This window comes from Leuciscus leuciscus (assembly GCF_965113295.1).
Source record: "Leuciscus leuciscus genome assembly, chromosome: 7".
Lineage (NCBI taxonomy): Eukaryota > Metazoa > Chordata > Actinopteri > Cypriniformes > Leuciscidae > Leuciscus > Leuciscus leuciscus.
In genome coordinates, this window is record NC_138731.1 from 6,053,571 (window position 1) to 6,072,456 (window position 18,886).

At 40.1% G+C, this 18,886-nt stretch overlaps 1 protein-coding gene across 1 annotated transcript in view; it reads left to right on the forward strand.

The window, feature by feature from the left end:
• LOC309503287 (sacsin-like) overlaps positions 1-18,886 on the forward strand; it is a 33,402-nt gene that overhangs the window by 2,968 nt on the left and 11,548 nt on the right. Inside the window, 2 exon segments of the mRNA XM_082176012.1 lie at positions 4,722-4,868; positions 17,393-18,821. Coding sequence (XP_082032138.1) covers positions 4,722-4,868; positions 17,393-18,821 — 1,576 coding nt within the window.

An 18,886-nucleotide genomic window follows, 5' to 3' on the forward strand; every position in this document is an offset into this window, starting at 1 on the left:
TTTTATATATGTATTCCTTTAAACTGTGCGTAATAATAATTGATCAACTAAAATTTTACATGTGTGATCGATTAATAATTATTAAAATATCTAAATCATACAAAATTATTATTCTAAATAAGCATTAGTAAAAGCCAGACGATTTTGTCTTTAAAAATCATTTGCTATGTAGTGACCTTTAATTTGGAGTAGAAACAGGTGGAGTGACTTTATCGCATCAGACATGTGTCACTTTGCTCATAGCTGATTGGTCCAAGTTTGGTTTGCAACCTCTTACCTGGAACATCACCTGTCCCGGACCAGGTTAGCCATGGAGCGTAAGTTACTATGGCGATGAACACGGCTAAAAGCCAAACCACTTTCATGGTGCCTAAAACCCAGGGTTGGCAAAAACTAAACTGAAACATACCTGGCTATCCACCTGAACCAGCTTCATGGTATAGGCCCCTGATGTTGCCAGTTGTCCTCACAAAGGTTCTTTTAGGTTTCTAAACATGTTTATTTTGTGACTGACGCCGGTGACAACGCTGTGGAGATGCATTTCCTGTCAAACATCATTCATGCATATTTTTGTAATTTTGTCAAACACATCTTGTTCCCTTTCGAGAACGGTCAATTCATATTGTGTAGCTAATACGCAGTGGGGAAACTCCTTTCCTCGAGAAATGAAGCGCAGAAGTCGTCCCAAGCTGTGCGACACTTCTTGCCCAAACGCTCCAGTTCTGCTTCGAGCCGCCCCAAGAGCACGCCGCCTTCTCAGCCAGCGAAACTAGCTCCTCGGGTTTCTCAGCCCTGCCCTGCAGCTGATACCCATCGTCGCTCGCGACCAGCTAAGCACTACAAGCTGCCACGGTGCCAGGGCCCCCGACCCAGCATTGTGTTGGACCCTGAGCCACCAAAGACCTCCTAGCAGCAGGAGGAAAGAGAGAGGGTCTGAGTCTCGCTCCAGCCGGACCACCCTCGAAAAGAGCTCATCTAAGTCTCCCAGCTCCCCGTTTAGCTCAGGCGGCTGAAGATTTTTCTACTGTAGTCAATGGGCCCGTTGCACTGCATGCTCCCCTACAAACAAATGCTGTTTTTACAGCGACCCAAATAAAGCACACAAAGAGTATGTTTCAAACACACAACCCCGGGTATTCGGCCCCCCTTCACTAGCGGCCCCTCCCCAGTTGTCACTCTATCTCTGTCCAGCCGGGCCAGGGCCTGAATATGTGCACAAAACACAACACACGGGTATTAGGTCCCCCTATGCTAGGCGGCTCAACCCCAATTATAATTCAAACCCTAGCCACAAGGGCCGAGGCCTGGCCCCCATCCCCGATGTGTCGAACTGAGTTATGAACACTATAAAGCGAGGATACTCACTCCAATTCGCTTGCAGACCCCCGCGATTTCAGGTGGTCGTCGAGACTTCGTTGAGAAGCAACGTGACTCACGTGCTTCTTACCTAGGTTCAAAATCTGCTAGCAAAAGGGGCGATAGTATTAGCCCCCCGCCCCCGCCTGATAGCCTCCTTCAGGGTAGGTGCATGCAGGGTAGCCTCCTTCAGAGGCTTCTCGGTCTCATGGCCGTGGCATCGTCAGTACTCCATCTAGGATTACTGCATATGCGTCCCCTTCAGCACTGGCTGAAGCGTCGTGTGCCAGCCCATGCGTGCCGGTCAGGACGCCTGCACGTTGCGGTGAACCACAGCTGCATAAGAGCTCTGGTTCCCTGAAAAAAGCCCAAAACTGGTACCAGTTGGTACCATGGGTGTGGCCTCCAGGAGGAAGGTGGTTTTCACAGACGCCTCCAACTAAGGTTGGGGGGCGCTGCTCGAGGGCAAGCCTGTCTCCTGCCTCTGGTTGAGCCCGGAGAAGAGCTTACATATCAACTGCCTGGGAATGAGAGCAGTTTGCCTAGCCCTGAAAGCGTTTCTGCCAGACATCAGAGGACACCACGTCTTGGTCCGCATGGACAATATGTCAGTGGTGTCCTACATAAATCGCCAGGGCGGTTTCAGATCAGGCAACCTGTATGTCATGGCCAGAAATCTCCTCCTTTGGGCACAAGCCAACCTGCGCTCTCTGAGAACTGCTCATGTCCCAGGCATCCAAAATTTGGGTGCGGACATGCTATCTCGAGACAACACTCCCCCAGGCGAGTGGTCTCTCAACCCACAGACGATTCTTCTGATATGGAGTGTTTTCGGCGAGGCAGAGGTCGACCTCTTTGCCTCGGAAAGCAACACTCATTGCGCAATGTTCTTTTCGAAGAACAGGGACGCTCTGGCCCATCCCTGGCCCAGACACCCTCTACATGCGTTCCCTCCCGTCTCAATGATCCCTCAGGTCATCAAACGGATCAGGGAGAGCGGATACTCAGTCCTCCTAGTAGCCCCCCTCTGGAAAACCCAGGTGTGGTATCCAGAGCTGGCGCAGATGATGGACAGAGTCCCCTACCCTGTGCCAGTGAGGAGGGACCTCCTCAGTGCTCTAGGCTCAGTGATAGTATTCAAGACCTTTTCATGGAGGGCCCATAAGTCGGGGCGAGGGTGCCAGATCATCCCGTTTGCCTGCGTGAGTGAGGAGGGACCTCTATGCTCTGAAGTGGTCAGTGTTCAAAAGCTGGTGCACAGCTAGGGACCTCGAACCCCAGTCATGCAAGGTATCAGTGGTACTCTCCTTCCTGCAAGAGCTCTTGGATGCGGGTCGCTTCCCATCCACGCTCAAAGTATATGTGGCAGCCATAGCAGCCTATCATGCTCCTGTGGCTGGCCGTTCACTGGGGAGAAACAACCTCGTCGTTTGTTTCCTCAAAGGAGCCAGGAGGATGAATCCTCCCAGGCCCCCTTCTATACCGGCTTGGGACCTCTCCACAGTCCTTGGATAGCTAGCTAGCACTAACTAGATGGATAGTGGACGCCATCTCTCTAGCATACGCCTCGGTGGGCCAGGCTTGTCCCATAGGCGCTAGAGCCCACTCTACAAGAGGCATGGCCTCTTCATGGGCCTGGTCTAGTGGGGTACCGATTCAAGACGTGCGGCAGCCGGCTGGTCCTCACAGTCCACATTTGTTAGATTTTATAACATGGAGGTTCCTTGCCTGCAGGCTCGAGTCCTCTCAATATGATAATTAGACCCGACGGTGTCCGGTCTTATCAGTCTAACATATTTACTGTCCATAAGCACAAGTTGTCCTAGGACTATATGTTAAAGAGCGAGCCTGGTTCAGGTGCTCCAGTCCCCCTTAATTATGAGACCAGACAGGAATTATCCTGTCCCTTATGTTGTTGTTTTTTTATCATGGCTTGTTTCTGTGAGCCTCGGGTTGCTTCCCTAGGCTCCAGTAGGATGGAGCCAGTTGCTAATAGTGCGGCGTGTTACATTGCGTCCCCACTGCGTATTTGCTGCGCAATACGAAGTGACCGTTCTCGAAAGGGAACGTACTCTGTTACTAAAGTAACCTCGGTTCCCTGAAAGTAGGGAACGAGTATTGCGTACCCAGACAGCAAAATAGTATCGGCCCAGATCCGGCCCAGTTCTGGACCGTGTGGAATCCAAGTGTACCAGATGTGGGCCGGATCTGGGCCGACACTATGTTGCTGTCTGGGTAGCCTGCCGCACTATTGCAATCAGTCAGAGTTTGTCGCTTCAGTCGATTTAACCTGATATTATGATGAAATAATGGGCTTTTATAGACATAAGCCCCACCCATTCTGGCGGGCTCTGACACGCTCTGGCGCATGATCACCTGATTGGTTCGCGCATCAGAAGTGCTTCGCCATAGGGTGCGCAGTTGCCGCAGCACAGCCAATAGGTGAGCTAGATGCTCTGCTGTGTCTGCTGTGCAGCTGCACTGCGTTTTAAATATAGGCTTCAATATTTCTCGAGGAAAGGAGTTTCCCCATTGCGTATTTGCTACGCAATACTCGTTCCCTACTGTCAGGGAACCGAGGTTATGTTAGTAACCGAGTACGTTTTTGATGTTTCTTTTGTTATTTTATTCTGTAAGTTAACAGTGCAAGTTAATTATTTTTAGGATATTCATTGTTTTCTGCAAAATAAAAAAGTGAAACTGCATTCTGTAAAAATTCTGAATAAGCAGCTTATGTAGGCTATATAACTGCACTAGTTTATGAATATGTATTTCATTTAAATAGTCTAACAGATAAAAAAAAAAATCACCAACATGACAGTTTTTTTCTGCACAAATTCCACTGCATATAAGTAGCGGCGGCTGTCTGTTGACGTCCATGTTTGTTTCGGTACATAATCTCGGACAGTTGAGTTCGGCAGACCACTAATCGTTAAGTGTTGTGTAGTGACTGACTCAGCCGTTAAGTTTCTGTTCTTCTCTGACTGTCAAAGACTAAAATCTGCTCCAGTCGATTGAAACAGTCTTTATTTGTGTTGAGTTCAATCTTCGAATGTTTCAGCTCGTTGTGTCCCCAGCTTTAGCTACTTTGGGGCAACCAAAATAATAAATTAAACACACTTTGGCAATAATAACTGACATCTGTTTTCCTCTTTTGAAAAGCACCAGTCATCAGTTGTATCTCAAACTGTTTGTATCTCAGATATCTAAGTCCAGGTCAAAATCTTTGCTGCATATATCACATACAGTACAGTATGGGAGACATGATTCATTAGGAGCAGTCTTTAACAATACTGAAAAACTTTTTTATAGGCAAAAGACTACTCTTTATGTGTTTGATCATCTGTTTGCATCTTTGATGGCAGGACCAGCTCTCTATGCCTTCAATGATGCAGTCTTCACAGAGGAAGACTGGGAGGGAATCCAGAGAGTTGGCAGAAGCATCAAGCAGGATGACCCAACAAAAGTTGGGAGATTTGGGATTGGCTTCAACTCTGTTTATCATATTACAGGTGAAATTCACTACATTAACTCATATAACTTTTTGAGGTATTCTACTAAGTGCCTGCTGATTAGAAATACTACAATATCGCTTATTGATTTATGTAGCGTTAATATCACAATATGCCAGTTAACTCTTTCCCCGCCATTGATTGAGTTTTTCCAGCAATCCCTGTTTTCACTGTTATACGGCAGGAGCGCTACTACATATCTTCTGATACAGTACAGAATCTCTGCATCCAGGCACGGATTAACGCACGGGCCTACTGGGCACTTGCCCAGGGCACTGGGCCAGCAGGGGGCCCTGTCAAATTTACTGTGTCTATTCTTTTCAAATAATTATTTTAATTTTAATTTTATTTTCAGTAAAATTGTGTTAAATATTGAGGAATAATGTGATTTTTTTTATTTATTTTTTGCAGTTGCAAAGTATTAACTAGTAAATAAATCAAAGAAATAATTTTAATGTGTTGCTGCGCTGTTGAGAGGGACATCTAGAGGCGAGTGAAAAGCATTGCGTAATATAAAAGTCACGCGTAGAAGACGGTTACTCAAAAACCAAAACAAAAATGAGTTTAAAACCTATGGGCTTATTTTTTTAACGAAATGTCAATCTTCATCTTTATAACAGAAGATAAAATACAATACAACAATAATCAAGATACAGTAAATCTTCAAATGTGTAACGGATTGTCACCTTAAAAAGTGTCTTTTGTGGTGGAACAAGCAATGCTATATAGCATCTTAATTTAATCTTTGTTTTATTATTTTAGTTCATTAACTAATTGTTAACTCAACTAATTGAACGTAAAGACCTGGATACTAGAATTACTAATTAAATGTCAACTAGCCTAAATGCATTGATTAGAATTGCCATTGACTAAAGATTTTTCTAGTCGACTAGTAGCCTAGTCATTCATTTAAGCAATTAGTCGACTAATCTCACGTTAATATTAATTTCATGCATAAATCTTGCCGCAAAGCACCGGCAAAAGCAGGCTAATGATAATATGTCAAAAAAACAAAACAAAAAAAACTAGCCATTTTTATTGTTTAATAATAAAAAATATATATTTCTAAATCAGTGTCGGCTGCAAACATATCTATATCTCCGCTGAAAAGTGGATGCGCCTTTAGAGAGAAATGCACCTTTCATATCATATCAGCCTAATCAGCCGGTATTTGCTTTCGATTAGAATTTTTTCGTTTAAAAGTGGACATTTCAAGCTTTATATAGAAATATTCATCATGTCTGTGAGGCTATACACTGTGTTTCAGTTCTTTTTTGAGACGCGCTCCAGTTCACGCCACGGAGACCATGAAAGCGCGCCCTGTTTGTTTTATTTTATTTTACAAAAGCACAACGTTTCTTGTTATTGTGAGTTTACAAAAATAAAAGTAGTTACTTGCGACTGATGCATTATTCTTTTCTGTATATGACTAGGCAAGATTGAGTATTTCAAGTTGTTTCCACTGTTGATAGGAAAATGCACGTGTTCGCGCCGACGCCTGCCATGCAGTGCGCGCTGCACACTCCGCACAAACACTTTGGATATGCATTTATCTAGGTTAAAGTTAGAGCGAGCTGCCATGCCAGACGGATAAGTCCTTTTCATGTTTAAATCAAATCATGCATTTTCTAGCTACCGCGAGTAAGCGCTGCACCAGTTTGAAAAAGGTAAAAGCATAACGAGCGTAACGAGAGAGGGGCCCCACTAAGGGGGATGCAGAGATGTTGCTGCGTCTTTATATTAACATTTCTGATTGTTTAAATGATCAGCCCTCGGGAGCCCCCTTAAAATGCCTTGCTTGCCTGCCCTATTGCGGCACCTGTGCATACAGGCGCAACACTGTTGTCCAAAAAATTGGTGAAGGGGGCCTTTGACACATCCGTGCCCAGGGCACATCATCACCATAATCCGTCCCTGTCTGCATCAAAAAACAAGTGAAGAAGAAGATCTGCATAAACCATTGCTGCGTCTCAATTCGCCTACTTATACTGCACCCTAAAAGTATGTACTTTTGAGTGTGTAGCAGAAGAGTATACAACTTTGGGACATACTATCACGTCATAAAATAGCTTCTTTAACCCTTTAGAACCGGCTGTGTCGTCGCCAACACATATCAGCAAGCTGTATTCATTTTACCGTAACTCTTCAACCGTTTGCACTATCAAAACCATTCAAATTGCCCCTAACAGTAGACAACATGCGCTTTTCGGCAATATACGGCTTATTATGGTAATTTCATGCTTTCCATCAGCAAATGACAGCAGCTTTCTGGCAGAGCGGGAAGGAAGGATTTGAACAGACAGATAGATTCGAAGCGCGGCAGATTAGAGTGTTTTGGATTGCATAAAATAATAAAAGATACGAACAAATACATGGCGAAAGAAGTGTTAGACAGCAGAAGAGGGGATTGGGATGATTTTTAATGAAACTTGAAAACTTACTCTTTCACGTATCTTAGCATGTGGTGTGTGCATGTGTATGTGTGTGTGCCTAGTATGAATGGATGCATTTGTATGTGTGCGTGTATGAAAAAAAGTGTCCTAAATGAAAACTGTCACAGTTCATTTTTCAACTTAAAAGTGTTTGTTTCTTTCGTTCGTTTTTTTCTATATAAAAATCAGTAAATTTATTCTCGTTTTTTTTTTAAATTCTATTTACAAACTCACCACACAAAATAATGGGCAATAACTGTAATTTGTTGAAAGCTAATCTTTTTCTGAAAAAGATGACACCTTGCACATGAAGATAGCACATTGTTTTTGAGTTTTACAGTCAAAAAATCTAAATATGTGAAAAACACCTATTTTAGCTTCAGGTTCTAAAGGGTTAACAGTTGCTCTCTGTCGCTTAGTTACATGCATCCGGTCACGCAAACTGACCTGTCAATCATCTTGTCAAAGAAAAAATCCTCCACATTTAATTTAATTTAATTTCCCACTGTATCGGAGAGAAATGCAGAAGCATGTTGATCTGCCAGTCCCGGGTCTTTCACTCTCCTCTTATTCATGCATAACGATGAACCCAAAGTTCTTTTTAAAGTTGTTGATACACTATTAAATCCAGCATATACAGTTGATACATCCTTAACTTGTGATGAGTTTTCTGATTATTTTATCCATAAAATTGACCATATCAGATCTAGCATCACAACCCAGGGTTGCATCTCCGTTACAGCTTACAGTCCTATCAGCATCCTCCAGCATTTCACTCCTCTGTCTTCCCCTGAGCTGTCTGAGATAGTTTCTCACCTTAAGCCTTCTTGCTGCCCCTCTGATGTTATCCCTTCTCGTCTCTTTAAAGAGGTCTTTGATGTCCTTTGTCCAACTGTGTTAGCTATAATAAACTGCTCTTTATACACTGGTGTTGTTCCCTCTGGTTTTAAGCACGCAGTGGTACAACCACTGTTGAAAAAACCCAATCTTGACCCCAACGACCCTAGAAATTTTAGACCCATTTCTAAATGATCTTTTATTTATAAAATTCTGGAAAAAGCAGTTTTCCAGCAGATCTCCTCTTTCTTGACGAGTTTTAACATATTGGATAAATTCCAATCTGGTTTTAGAGCCCTCCATAGCACAGAATCCGCACTACTTAAAGTTTATAATGACATCCTTCTTAGTATTGACTCTGGATCAAGTGTATTACTTATCCTCCTTGACCTCAGCGCTGCCTTCGACACTATCGATCATGGTATTCTTATTGATCGTTTGAAAAATAGTGTTGGACTACAGGGCCCTGTCTTACGCTGGTTTAAATCGTATCTGACAGAGAGATCATTCTCTGTCAAACTGGGAGTTAAATCATCCCCTCCAGTAGATATTAAATATGGCGTCCCTCAAGGATCAGTTCTTGGCCCCCTGCTATTCTCCCTATACATGCTGCCCCTTGGCACTATCCTTGAAAAGCACAACTTAAGATACCACTGTTATGCCGATGATACATTATTGTATTTACCTATCTCCCCTGGTTGCACTACATCTATTGAAACTATTTTTAGCTGTTTGGAAGACATTAAATCCTGGATGGCAGAAAACTTCCTCCAGTTGAATACCAAGAAAACAGAGATGATTTTATTTGGATCACCCACCCATACAAAACACCGGAGCAATGCCCTTGGCCCTTGGTCATCAAACTTGCAGAATCAGGTCAGAAATTTAGGTGTCATTTTCGACAGCTCTCTTAATTTTAATAAACAAGTTAGCTCTGTTGTTAAAGGTAGTTTTTATCAGCTTAGAAAAGTAGCTAAGCTGAAGTACTTTTTATCCAAGAAAGATCTTGAAACAGTCATTCATGCTTTTATTACCTCACGCTTGGACTACTGCAATTCACTGTACACAGGTCTAACCCAATATAATTTAATTAGACTTCAGTTAGTTCAGAATGCTGCTGCAAGACTCCTCACTGGTACCAAAAAGTTTGAGCACATAACTCCAGTTTTAGCTGAGCTTCTTTTATTCTCTTGCTTTTAATTCTCTTTAATTTAATTTTATTTTATTTTTTTTATGTTGCTACATATATATTGTTTTTATGTACATTTTTATGTAATTTTAAGGCATATTGTTTCTGCCTTTCCTGCTCTAACTTGTAAAGCACTTTGGGTCAACTGTCGTTCGTTTAAATGTGCTATACAAATAAAATGACTTGACTTGACTTGACTATGATAATCTATAAAATAGATAGTGTGGGAACTGTTGTAAGATGCATACAGAGTGACATGCTATTGCATTTGTGTTAAGGACTGTATTGCATGTGAAAAGACGGATGCGACAGCTTGAACAGACTCACAAATGTGCTCGACTATAACAACTCTTCCTCTTCTCAACATGGACGTGTTCCTGGGGGCGGGGTTTATGTAAATTCTTGGGTTGGTGATGTCACTAACCCGGGAGGAATGTCGTGTATCCCTACCAGCCGTTTGTTGTAGTCCTTAAAAAACGATTTCGATAAAAGCAAATATCTCCCTTTGCTTTGAACTTTGAGCGTTGTAACTTTGCAGATGTTGTTTATGCTCAAACAGCAACATTACACACTAACTAAAGTTAGAAAAGTGAAATCATAATCAACCACCCCTTTAAGAAGACTGTTTTTTACACAGTTATAGTTTATTGTATTGTTACAATTTTCATTTGTGTAACTTATATTTTTTCCAACACCCCAAGCACACATAGAGGCCTATAGAATGGTGTGTAAAACCAATGTATAAGGAAAAAAACTGTAATTAATAAGTCAGCTCCATTGCGTGATCAAGGGCGTAGGACATGTTTCAAGGGTACACCAGTAGTGGGCGCTTGAGCAACGTCACCAATGATGTACCTCAGAGTAAACGAGACAGAGGGAAGTTAGCAAGGGAATGGCATAAAAATGGACTTAAATGCATCCTAAGAAAGAGTGGGTAGAATACTGCTTACATAAGCTAACATGATCATCAAACAGTCAACAGCATATTCAAAACTGCCTAATGTTACTGAATGAAATGTTGACCCAGAACGAGCTACAGGACTGTGAAGCTTTGGGGGTGTTGATGGACCCGATCTACTCCATCTGTGTTTTGATCCCATCTAAACGTAGCTTTTGACAAAAACACGATTTTCTCATCTTTTTTTCAAAACTTTTTTTTATTTTTTTTTAACTTACCCGCATTCGAATGAATTAAGCTCAAATAAAAATATTTTTTGTTTGATGTTTTAAATCAGAGGCTCTGTTCTTACTTTTGATATATTGTATGTTTAGATATTCATACAACAAAATATTCTGGGGCCATGAAAGTTTTGTGAATATCAAATATATAAAAAATGCTGGCACTCACAACTATTTTAGAAAACCCTGGTGGGGAAAGAGTTAATGTCTTTTCAAATTACAATATATATCACATTATGAAACCAAAGCCTCTAATAATCAAATTAAATATTTGGCATTTTTTCTTTTCTCTAGATTAACTTGCAAAATTAGCACATCCTACACAAGTTACTATCAAAGCAAATCGTCATAGAATGATGTGCTCATATTGTAATAATTCATTTTCTTTTTCAATTCTATTATTATGTTAAATTGCCAGAGGGTAGGCTATATGTTTTCAGAAATATTACTGTAGGTATCTAGCCTGGGAAAACCCAGACAACTTCCGGCAAATTTAGATTTGCTCTACAAGTAGTCTGGCAAAGAGCTCATTCAAGGCCATTTCTAATCCCTCGAAATCGCGGCACCAATCAGAAACGTTGAGGCGGGCTTTACACGATGACGATCGCTCTGATTGGTTTTAGGTCTATCCAATTGCGCCCAGAGGAATTTGAGCGACGTCCGTTGGTGACGCCCCTTTGGAAATGAGTTATTAATGAAGCTTTGCCAGACCATAACTCAGTTACTACTGAGAATGGTCTGGTTTTAACCAGGCTAGTAGGTATCAGAACTGAAAGAGACTGTTACAGATTACTGTTAACCTTTTTAATGGTTTGACTATTATTAATATTATAATGTTTATTTCACATTTTTTACATTGATTTCCTTTCTATCATCTAACACTCACTTAAAGTTAATCTTTAAATAACACTAAAATAACATAGACTTAATAACACTTAAATATATTTAACATTTAATTTAATATATTTAATAACGAACACCACTAACCACTCGGTGAGTTGCACAGTTTTGAAAACGAACGTTAAGAGTTGTTTTAAGGACATGTTCGTGCATGCCCATAGCCAGCCACTCTGAAGCGGTCAAAGGCGATTCTAAAAGAGTCAAAAAGTCGAGACAGGACCCAGAGTCAACATTTCTGTGTCCACCACTCTAGTTCATCCATAACAAACTACAAAATAGACTCAAGGTGTTAAATACCGGAATTATGCTTTAATGTTGAAATGAATGTATGTTCATTTTTTTTTTTTTTTTTTTTTTTTTGTCAGGCATTGTTATTAGTTGAATTTAGATATTTTGTACCAAAGCAACTTAAAAGATATAAGAGAACAACAACAAAATGATATTTATTTTTGAAGGATTACTTATGTCTGCTTATACATATGAAAATATATTATATTTTGTTAAATAAAAAATTTAATCTACACTAATTTCTTTAGTCTGGAAATAATCAGTTCATGTTTTTAGGTATATAATTGTCCGGGCCTCGGGTAGTGAGGACGGTTCATTTACTGGACCTCAAGACCCCTGCCTTAGTATTTCCATTGTGGGTGACGCAAAGCTTAGCGGGAAAGTATGACCACTTTAAGCTCCCTTAAAGATTGCATCCCATTGCTAAAGCTCCCACGTTGCTCCATTACCCCAGCCGTGTTGTTGGGAAAGATTAAAGATCAAGTAAAAGTTTCTATGACGTAAAATGCAGGCACCATTTTATAGTCTTGATTATGTGCTACGTTACATCACCTGACCTCATGGCAGCCAAAGAAATTGACGTGATTGCACACGTGCTTACGACAGTGCAAAGCGTTCCCATAGCGACAACACCACGCCTTGTTGAGGGAACGATTTATTGTAAATTTGACAGTTCTATGGATAATTTTAGTGCATAGTCGTAACGTAATAGTGGATAATTTTTATACATTTAATATAGATTTATTGTATTGGGCAAAATGTTAGTGTTGGTGCATCCCTAATTATACTGCATTATCAGCTCTCAGTGATTGTTTAATAATGTGTTTAATAAAGACTGCATTGACCTGATTCGCTGTAAAAGAGTTTTACAGATTTACAAACCACCCCTCAGGATACTTAAGGTGTCGGATTCTGACATGGGGATTTAGCACACTATTTAAAATTATTATTATTATTAGTGATGCACCGAAATGAAAATTCTGGGCCGAAACCGAAAATTTAGGATGCACTTGGCCGAAAACCGAAACTGAAGCCGAAAATGGCTTCTTATATATATATATATATATATATATATATATATATATATATATATATATATATATAATTGCTTGAATTTAATGGATCTGAAATGAAAAATCACAATATAATAATCAAAATGAAGTTTTATGTAACAAAGTTCGGGAGGAGCATGTTCAGGTAATCATCCAATCAGCACAAGAAGAAGCCAGTATAAATAAAGCCTTCCCTTACCTCCTGTCTCATGATTAATTTCTCAGCATCCCGCCACCACCCCATCACCTCACACTCGGCTGGGTCTACTCATAGATACCTATGAGCTATACATTCATAGGGGGGAGTACTCTGGGGTCGGGCTGAATTCCGAGCTCGGAGCCCTCCCCCCGGACAGCAAGCCAAATACGCATTATAATATTACATCAGATTTCATTAAAGGGCACCTATTATGCAAAATTCACTTTTACATGGTGTTTGAACATAAATGTGTGTTGGCAGTGTGTGAGCAAAACCACCCTGGAATGATAAAAATCCACCCAGTAGTTTTTTTACTATCTCAATAAATCACAAGCACTGTCTCAGAACGCCCTGTTCTAGATTTCCCTCACTGTGACGTAGAAATGCGCTAAGCCCCACCGACGCGGTTTGATTGACAGTCTGGTTTTGGCATAGACCCCGCCCTCGGTGATCTGCATCCTCCATTGTTTCAACGACAGCCGGTGTGTAATGTCTCATAAGAAGTGTAACTTAGGTGTTCTGTTGTGGAATTTAAAGGAACACTCCACCGTTTTTTGAAATAGGGCTTATTCACTTTCTTTCCTACATTTAGATAGGTGGGCAAATGCATTTTTGTCTCAGTGCATGCATTGTTTTAGTTTGACAGGGTCGGCGCTAGCTTAGCTTAGCACAATGAATGGAATCCTTTGTTGCCAGCTAGCATGTCCTGAGTAAAAGTGATATAAAATTTTTTAAAAACCCACCTAATTACTTCTTGTGGCCTACGTATTCACAACAAGTACAAATAGTGATGCAGATTAACACTAGGCGATTTCCTAGGCAGATATTGACTTATATATTAAGGACTATATTAGGGGGAAGCACAGGCGAAGCACTGCTACTTGGGCGTGATATCTCTGCGCCCAAGTAGCAGTGCTTCACCTGTGCTTCCCCCTAATATAGTCCCAAGTCAATATCTGCATAGGAAATCGTCTAGTGTTAATCTGCATCGCTATTTGTACTTGTTGTGAATACGCAGGCCACAAGAAGTAATTAGGTGGGTTTTTTAATTTTTTTATATCACTTTTACTCAGGACATGCTAGCTGGCAACAAAGGATTCCATTCATTATGCTAAGCTAAGCTAGCGCCGACCCTGTCAAACTAAAACAATGCATGCACTGAGACAAAAATGCATTTGCCCACCTATCTAAATGTAGGAAAGAAGGTGAATAAGCCCTATTTCAAAAAACGGTGGAGTGTTCCTTTAAGAATGGACATAGTAGTCTTCACTGACATCAGAGCCACTGAAAACGCAGCGGATGGATTTTATTTATGAAGAAACGGCGCCACTTAAACTTCCTTCATTTTCTGACTGACTGTTTAGTGAACGAGGGTCAAAGTTAATCAAGTGTGGATCATTGCCTACAGTTCGCGATTCAACGTCACCTCCAGAAGTAAGTGTATTTTGAGCAAATAGTCATTTCAATTGATGTCAGCCAGTTCAACAACAAATGCGTCTAAAGCTATTTATTGTCGTCGTCATAAATGTCTCAACAAACAACGTCAGACAGTTTTATGTCACATAGGCTATCATTTTTGCAGCAATTACAAATGTAAATAAATGAAGGTCTGCTCTATCTCCATAGACAGTATATAAACGTCTATCTCCCTCCCCTTAAGAAAAAAATAAATAAATCGTTTGTACTTAGCAAACGTTATCACAGTGTGTGTGTGTGTGTGTGTGTGTGTGTGTGTGTGTGTGTGTGTGTGTGTGTGTGGTTTCAAAAAATTGCGCGAACGTTATCACAGTTCGTGTGTGTGTGTGTTGCACATCCATAATTGCAAAGGGGACGCGATTAAAACTTTGTAAGTACATAAATGTATCAAATAACCATTCCGAGACGTTTAGTCCATTCTCATTCGTGTCTCTTCATCATCTGGGTCCAGCAGCAGGGCGGGGATATGCAGCTCATTAACATTTAAGGTGGTACACTCCAAAACAGCTCTTTTTAAAACAGGCCCCAAAAATGACATTTTCAAATGGTTATAATAAATTAACTGTGGGGTATTTTGTGCTGAAACTTCACAAATGCATTCTGGGGACACCCAAGACCAATATTACATCTTGTAAAAAGGGGCATAATAGGTGCCCTTTAATATGTGAACTCGTGAACTTTTATTAACAGTTACATAACAAAACATAAAATATTTTTAACAATAAATATAAGGGTCATTCCATGAAAATGTCAATTTTTCTGTCCCTAGCCTTTACAGAAATATTACACTTAAAAAACACTTTAGGGTTACAATTTCTTTACATTTTAAAATAAAACAATATGTTATTTGAACAATTACACCTTCTTGAGCCATCAATGTGGCAATATTTGATTTTTATTAATTAAATAGAATTCCAAGCACCACAGAAGTGCTCGTCCCCACAGTCATGTACAGAGGGAAAATGCTTTATTTTGAGGTCAATAACAGATTTTTACACCATTTAAAATACAATAATGTATACATAACTATCAAATATATGATTTAAATGATATATATAAAAAAAAATGCAGAATAAATATTATTCAATTTATAATGAAAGTACTAGTAGTGGTCCCCTGGAGTTGTGTCACTGGTGTTACCGTTAAACAAAAATCTCTTATTTTGAAATAAAAATCACACTGATGACATCACTTGACTTCCTTCTTCCAATTTCCTGAATATCTATGAAGAAAAGCCCATGGTAGATCCACTGTCTCTTTTCAGTTATCAGAAATCTTCTCATTTATCTCATGATTTCATATGAAGCTTTTAGTTGAAGTCACTGGTATGACCTACTTTACTGTTAGGTAATTGTAAAAAAACTAGAATAAAAATGGATTAAACTACTTAATTTAGTTAGTATACTATGATTGACAACATGTGGTTTGTTACCTTGCAGCAGCCATTTTGTAAAATAAATTTTTCATGAAAATTGTCACTGGTGTTACTGTCACTGGTGTCACCTTTCTTATGGGTAACACCAGTAACACCAGTGACTTCCATTTATAGATAAACTTTATTGTGTCACTGGTGTTACTGTCTTTTTTTCTGTCACATTAAATGCAATGTCACATGTGACATAGTAATAATGTTACATCCATTTAATTCTGCTACACTCAAAAGTTAAGATTTAAAGGATTGCATCATTACTTGATTTTAACTGGTTTTCAAATATTTTCATTGTTATAGCAAATAGATGGTAGCGCAGATGAACTAACCTCATTCAAGCACACTTTTAACAAACCTGATTAAAATAAATAAAACATAATCTCCTTATTTGTTGCATTATTATTATTTTTCGCTAACTCTGTCTACATGTGCTGAAAAAAATTAGAAATAATATTTTATAAAAACCAAATAATATTGCCAAAGAAGTAAGGTAACACCAGTGACAAAAAAATGGTACATGCGGTCTTTAAATAAATGTACAAAAAATATAAAAAATCATTAAGCTGTCATTTATGCATATTCATAAAGTCAAAGGGTAGTCTAATAATGTGGTGTAAGTTTAAATGTTAGAAAAAGAAATCAATTTTAAGACATCTTGCCCTACCAAAAGTGGACGTTTCTGTAGAATGGCCCATAAATAATAATACCAAATAATATTATTCTTCAAGTTTTATGTTCCATCAAATAAAATAGTTTTTTAAAAGTTGTGCAAAAAAAAATCCACAATTTGGGAGATTTTTGCAGAACAAATGTTACATATTGCAACTTTGGTGTCCTCTAGTATAGGGCTGTCACTTTTGTGAAAAAATCCTGTTCGATTTTTGAGACACAAATCGTTAGTAAATTGCCTATATTTGGCGTTGATCCGTTTTCAACGCCAAATATAGGCAAATCCACAGACAACTAAACAGGCATTAGGACGAACGTAAAGAGGGCGCTTGAGACACGCACAAGTCAGCAATGTGGACTGCCATAACATCAATGAAAAACATTACTGAAGGCTACATATTATGCACTATATTATGCAGAAATAGGCTCTGTGTGTGTGTGTGTGTGTGTGTGTGTGTGTGTGTGTGTGTGTGTGTGTGTGTGTGTGTGTGTGTGTGTGTGTGTGTGTCAGAACCTGCAGTTGCTGTGTGACGCGCGTTCGCTGCGGGCGTATCGTGACGAGCTGGACGCGCTCCGAGAGAAGGCCGTTAAAATCGATTCCCTATTTTCGTTTTCGAAACTTGTGTTGGTTGGTCCGATCGATTGTGCAATAAGTGACAGCCCTCTGACATGCTTAATCTTTGATAGGCAGACGCGTGATAACAGCTCGACCGTGAGTGAAACCTAAGTGCTTGCGCATGGATGGGAGGGGCGGGTGACATTCATTTTCGGTTTACGTTTTCGGCTGTTTTTTTTATTTCGGCCCGAAACCGATAATGCCATTTTCGGCGGCCGAAATTTCGGTGCACCCCTAATTATTATTGTTTATTTACAGACTTGCCATGTGTATTCAGTTCTGAACACCTGGCCATTTTTGACCCACAAAAGAAGATGTTTGGAGATGATGAAGAAGGCTATCGATGGTCTTTAGATGACGAAGAGGACAGAGAGAGCCTTTTGAACTTGAGAGATCAGTTTCAGCCATTTCAAAATGTAGTCAGTCATGTCATCAGTTGTTCCTGGGAGAAGGTCATCAGCGAGGAGCAATACTTCAAAGGAACGCTTTTCCGCTTCCCTCTGCGTAATGAGGCTTCTGAGATCTCAGATAACTTGTATGACTCCACAAAAGTTACACAGCTTTTTGACAGTTTCATTGCTGATGCAGACATCAGTCTTCTTTTCCTGAGAAATGTGTCATCCATTACTTTGCTGCATATTGACACCAATGGTTTCTGCAGCAATAGGCTAAAAGTTTCAGCGTCAAATAAATTTGACACTGACCTTTCTCATGTGAAGCAGGAATCATTTGACAGAAACACTTTTTTCAAAACGCTATCACACATTTCCCATCAAATGGAAGAAACAAAGTCCCAGTGGCTTGTGACACCTTGCCTTCTGAAACATGGATATATACCAGAGATTGACTCTCTAGCCAGTAAGCTGAGCTTCTACCCTCAAGTTGATGCAGCTTTTCGAATAGATGAAGACAGATCACTTTGCAATGGGCGACTAAGTTGCTTTCTGCCACTTCCAAATAATGAATCAAACAAAACTGGGCTTCCCATTCACATCAATGCTTGCTTTGGCCTGACAGATAATCGGAGGTTCATTAAGTGGCAAGAGGAGGATCAGAAGAATGATGAGTCTGCAAAGTGGAATGAGCTACTTATAAAAGATATCCTTCCTCATGTATATCTTATGATGATCCTGGATGCCATTCAGTTATCCAGAAACTCGACCCTGCCTGCTGCCACTGTGTACAATCTCTGGCCTGACCTATCCAAGACTGTACATAAAGACAGATGGCATGAAGTTGCAACAGACACTCTGAAGGGTCTAATTGAATACGAGATCTTTCACCTTGCCGGAGATGAGAAAATCTGGGTGTCTCCCTCAGATGCGTTTTTTCCAGTCAACAATATATGTAGTGACACAATGTCTGCGATATCAAGATTATTGATTGCTGAAGGAGAGAATCTGGTCACAGTCCCAGAAAATATTTTGAAAGATGTTCAAGAAATCTTCCCTGAAAATGATACCTTGACATGGGTGACTCCATCTTATGTTAGAGATGTCCTTCACAGATGTGAGGAGGAAAACCTCAGTAAAGATGACAAATACTCTCTTCTTGAATTTGCTCTCAGTGATGAGAAGTACACAGAGCTACAAGGTCTTAAGCTTCTGCCTCTCAGTGATGGAACCTTCACTTCATTTAGCAATGAAGTGCAGAACACTGTTTTGATCGACAATGAAAAGTTTTCACGGTAAAGTTGTCTCTTTCCTACTTTAATTGTTTAGCGTGTTTATATTGTGTTGTCAAAGTATTAAT